Below are 5000 nucleotides of genomic sequence, written 5' to 3' on the forward strand. Positions count from 1 at the left end.
ACTCTACTCTACTCTACTGTACTATCCTGCGCTGTACTGCACTATCCTGTCCTGCACTGTACTGCACTGTACTGTACTGTACTGCACTATCCTGTCCTGCACTGTACTGTACTGTACTGTACTGCACTGCACTGCACTGTACTGCACTATCGTGTACTGCACTGTATTATCCTGTACTATACTACACTGCACTGCACTGTACTGTACTGCACTGTACTGCACTGTACTGCACTGTACTGTACTGTACTGCACTGCACTGCACTGCACTGTACTGTACTGTACTGCACTGTACTGCACTGTACTGCACTGTACTGTACTGTACTGTACTGTCCTGCACTGTACTGTACTGTACTGTACTGTCCTGCACTGTACTGTACTGTACTGTACTGCACTGCACTGCACTGCACTGCACTGCACTGTACTGTACTGTACTGTACTGCACTGCACTGCACTGTACTGTACTGTACTGTACTGCACTGTACTGTACTGTACTGTACTGCACTGCACTGCACTGCACTGCACTGCACTGTACTGTACTGTACTGTACTGCACTGCACTGCACTGTACTGTACTGTACTGTACTGCACTGTACCGTACTGCACTATCCTGTCCTGCACTGTACTGCACTGTACTGCACTGCACTGTACTGCACTATCGTGTACTGCACTGTACTATCCTGTACTGCACTGCACTGTACTGCACTGCACTGTACTGTACTGCACTATCGTGTACTGCACTGTACTATCCTGTACTGTACTGCACTGTACTGTACTACACTGTACTGTACTGCACTGCACTGTACTGCACTATCACTGTACTGCACTGTACTATCCTGTACTGTACTGCACTGTACTGTGCGACACTCTCATCATGACACACCCTAGCTGTTCTCCCCGAGGAGATAGCGTCAACACGGTCAGCGTCCTTGCTGTCGTGGATTCCTTTACGTGTGCAAAATGCCTGATGCTTATGTCTCTGCTGCTACTGTTGCTGTTGCTGTTGCTGCCACTACTTCTACTACTGCTGTTGGTTGTTTTCTTGGATGTCTGAACGCAAAATGCTTGATGTTTTTGTATCTGCTACTGCTGCTGTCACTGCTACCAGTACTGCTGTTGCTTGCTTCCGTGGATTCCTTAACGTGTGAAAAATACTTGACGCTTCTGCCTCTGCTGCTACTGCTGCCAGAAGTGCCACAACTGCTGTTGTTTGTATTCGTGGATTCCTTACCGTGCGCAAAATGCTTGATACTTCTGTTTCTACTACTGCCTCCTTCTACTGCTGCCACTACTACAAACTGCTGCTGTTGCTCTTGATGCTGCTGCTAATGTTACTGACACTGTTGGTGTTTCTGATGCTGCTACTGATGCTGCTTCCACTGTTGCTGCTGCAGTTACTGTTGCTACTGTTGCTGATGCTACTTCTGTCGCTGGTTCATGCTTCTGCTGTTGCTGCTGCTGCTACGAATACCACTGCTGTTTGCTGCGAATATCACTGCTGTTCCTGCTGTTGCTACTTGCTCGTGTTTTTGTTGGTTTATTTTCGCTGCTATTGTTTCAGCTCCTTTAACCTTGTTGATGCCACCGCGTAAGCTGATGTGCTGCTGCTGTTTTTGTTGTTGTATCATCATCATCATCATTGTCGCCGACATCGTCATCGTCGTCGTCGTCGTTGTTTTCAATAGAGCGACCGGTCGGGTTCCCAGTTGGAGTGTTTGGATGGGACCAGGACACTGGCACGGGCTTTCATTTCTGTAACACACACGCACACACGCGCGCACGCATGCACACGCACACATACACACACACGCACACACACACACACACACACACACACACACACACACACACATCGTTATCATTATTATCTTTAGCGTCATATCATCAACACGTCGTTGTCGCTATCAACCCCTTTGGTTGTTAAACCTTGGTGAAGTGAGTTCACTATGGTATGAATTTGAAGCCGAATTACTATACTACTTCTTTGTGTACTTTTAGGTGGTGTAAATTGATTCTGCTGAACAAACGTAATGCAATCCGACGAGCACAATAGCCGAGTGGTTAAAGCGTTGGACTCTCAATCTGAGGGTCCCGGGTTCGGATCTCGGTAACGGCGCCTGGTGGGTAAATTATAAAGGGTGGAGATTTTTTTCCGATCTCCCAAGTCAACATAATTATGTGCAGACCTGCTTAGTGCCTGAACCCCCTTCGTGTGTATACGTACGCAGAATATCAAATACGCACGTTTTAGATCCTGAAAATCCACGTCATCGTTCAGTGGGTTATGGAAACAATAACATACCCAGCATGCGCATCCCGAAAACGGAGTATGGCTGCCTACATGGCGGGGTAAAAATGGTCATGCACGTGAAAGCCCACTAGTGTACTTATGAGTGAACGTGCGATGTTGCAGCCCACGAACGAAGAAGAAGATGACGATGATGATGATGATGATGATGTAGCGATGCAGTACCAAGAGGAAAAAGTTCAAATAAAGAACGACAGATGACATCCTGACCAGTAAGGAGGAATGTGGCAGAATGGTTAAGACGCTCAGCTGCCAATGCAGAGAGTCCGTGAAGGCGTGGGTTCGAATCCCGCTCTCGCCCTTTCTCCCAAGTCTGACTGTTGTGAAAATCAAACTGAGCGTCTAGTCATTCGGATGAGACGATAAACCGAGGTCTCTGTGTGCAACGCGCACTTGGCGCGCTGAAAAAGAACCCATGGCAACGAGAATGTTGTCCTGTGGCGAAATCCTGTAGAAGAATTCCACCTTGATATGTACAGAGATATATAAGCATGTATAAGATATATAAGCATGCACACCATTCCTGACTAAGCGCGTTGGGTTATGCTGCTGGTCAAACAGTGTGGTGGTGTAGCTCTTACATTGTTATTACCACCGTTGTGTGCAATCTTCACCATTCTGTTCAACTTGTCATGTTAGCCATATCATGCGAATCGCTGTAATCATCAACTTCTTCATCGTTATAACACCACCATCAGTATCACATGCACACACACGCGCGCGCGCGCCCGCGCGCATACACACACACACACACACGAACAAATGCACTCACGCACGCACACAACCACACGTACACACACACACGCGTGCATGTTTTACACGCATGCACAGAGAGGGGGGAGAGACACACACACAGAGAGGGAGAGACACACAGAGAGAGAAAGAGTATGTGTGCATGGAAGATAGGGAGACGGTGGGGTTTGGAAAAACAGGAAGTGAAAGCAATGAATAGAAAGGGGAGTACTTCTTCAACTGAACCACCTGAGATAACCCCACTCAGTCTCCACCATCTCTAGTCGTCGACCCCACACACCCCCTCCCCACCTTCCCCCCACCACCACCCCATCTCGTCTTCCGAACCTTCCTCCACCTTCCTCACCCTCTTCCCCATCACTAGTTACCACCGTTTCCAACAAGTTTCCTAAAACCTTTCAACACCCTTCCTCTCTCGGACCTCTCTTTGCGATCTCTCCCAATGTCACCACGCACTCCTTCTAACTCCTCCCCCCTCACTGCCCTCCATCCCTTCAAATCTCACCAGATATTCCTCATATCCTTCCTTCCTGCCATGACCATAAACCCAACACAAACCTTCCTCACTATCTTCCATCCCATCAAATCTCACCAAATATTTCTCCTGTCTTTCCTCTGTTAACCATAAACCAACCCCAGGATAGTGAGGTCCTCCATTCCTCCCATAAACCAACCCCAGCCTTCCTCACTATCCTCCATTCCTCCCATAAACCAACCCCAGCCTTCCTCACTATCCTCCATTCCTCCCATAAACCAACCCCAACCTTCCTCACTATCCTCCATTCCTCCCAACCCCAGCCTTCCTCACTATCCTCCATTCCTCCCATAAACCAACCCCAGCCTTCCTCACTATCCTCCATTCCTCCCATAAACCAACCCCAACCTTCCTCACTATCCCCCATTCCTCCCATAAACCAACCCCAGCCTTCCTCACTATCCTCCATTCCTCCCATAAACCAACCCCAACCTTCCTCACTATCCTCCATTCCTCCCATAAACCAACCCCAGCCTTCCTCACTATCCTCCATTCCTCCCATAAACCAACCCCAACCTTCCTCACTATCCTCCATTCCTCCCAACCCCAAGCTTCCTCACTATCCTCCATTCCTCCCATAAACCAACCTTACCTTACTCACTATCCTCCATTCCTCCCAACCCCAGCCTTCCTCACTATCCTCCATTTCTCCCATAAACCAACCCTAACCTTCTTCACTATCCTCCATTCCTCCCATAAACCAACCCCAACCTTCCTCACTATCCTCCATTCCTCCCATAAACCAACCTTACCTTACTCACTATCCTCCATTCCTCCCAACCCCAGCCTTCCTCACTATCCTCCATTTCTCCCATAAACCAACCCTAACCTTCTTCACTATCCTCCATTCCTCCCATAAACCAACCCCAACCTTCCTCACTATCCTCCATTCCTCCCATAAACCAACCTTACCTTACTCACTATCCTCCATTCCTCCCATAAACCAACCCCAACCTCCCTCACTATCCTCCATTCCTCCCATAAACCAACCCCAACCTTCCTCACTATCCTCCATTCCTCCCATAAACCAACCCCAACCTTCCTCACTATCCTCCATTCCTCCCATAAACCAACCCCAACCTTCCTCACTATCCTCCATTCCTCCCATAAACCAACCTTACCTTACTCACTATCCTCCAATCCTCCCATAAACCAACCCCAACCGTCCTCACTATGCTCCATTCCTCCCATAAACCAACCTTACCTTACTCACTATCCTCCATTCCTCCCATAAACCAACCCCAGCCTTCCTCACTATCCTCCATTCCTCCCATAAACCAACCCCAGCCCTCTTCACTATCCTCCATTCCTCCCATAAACCAACCCCAGCCCTCCTCACTATCCTCCATTCCTCCCAAACTTACCAGATAATATTCCTCCGATCCTTCCTCCCCATACCTTAGTTAGA

The 5000-nt window shown here is 48.5% G+C and overlaps 1 protein-coding gene across 2 annotated transcripts in view; it reads right to left on the reverse strand.

Annotated features, from left to right (window-relative positions):
- Positions 1-816: 816 nt before the first annotated feature.
- Positions 817-5000, reverse strand: part of LOC143301345 (uncharacterized) — a 23182-nt gene continuing 18998 nt past the window's right edge. For both annotated transcript variants that reach the window (XM_076615564.1, XM_076615563.1), the window contains exon 10: positions 817-1748. In XM_076615564.1, coding sequence (XP_076471679.1) covers positions 1675-1748 — 74 coding nt within the window. In that variant the 3' untranslated portion in view covers positions 817-1674. The remainder of the gene's footprint in view (positions 1749-5000) is intronic.

Source organism: Babylonia areolata, chromosome 27, assembly GCF_041734735.1.
Source record: "Babylonia areolata isolate BAREFJ2019XMU chromosome 27, ASM4173473v1, whole genome shotgun sequence".
NCBI lineage: Eukaryota > Metazoa > Mollusca > Gastropoda > Neogastropoda > Buccinidae > Babylonia > Babylonia areolata.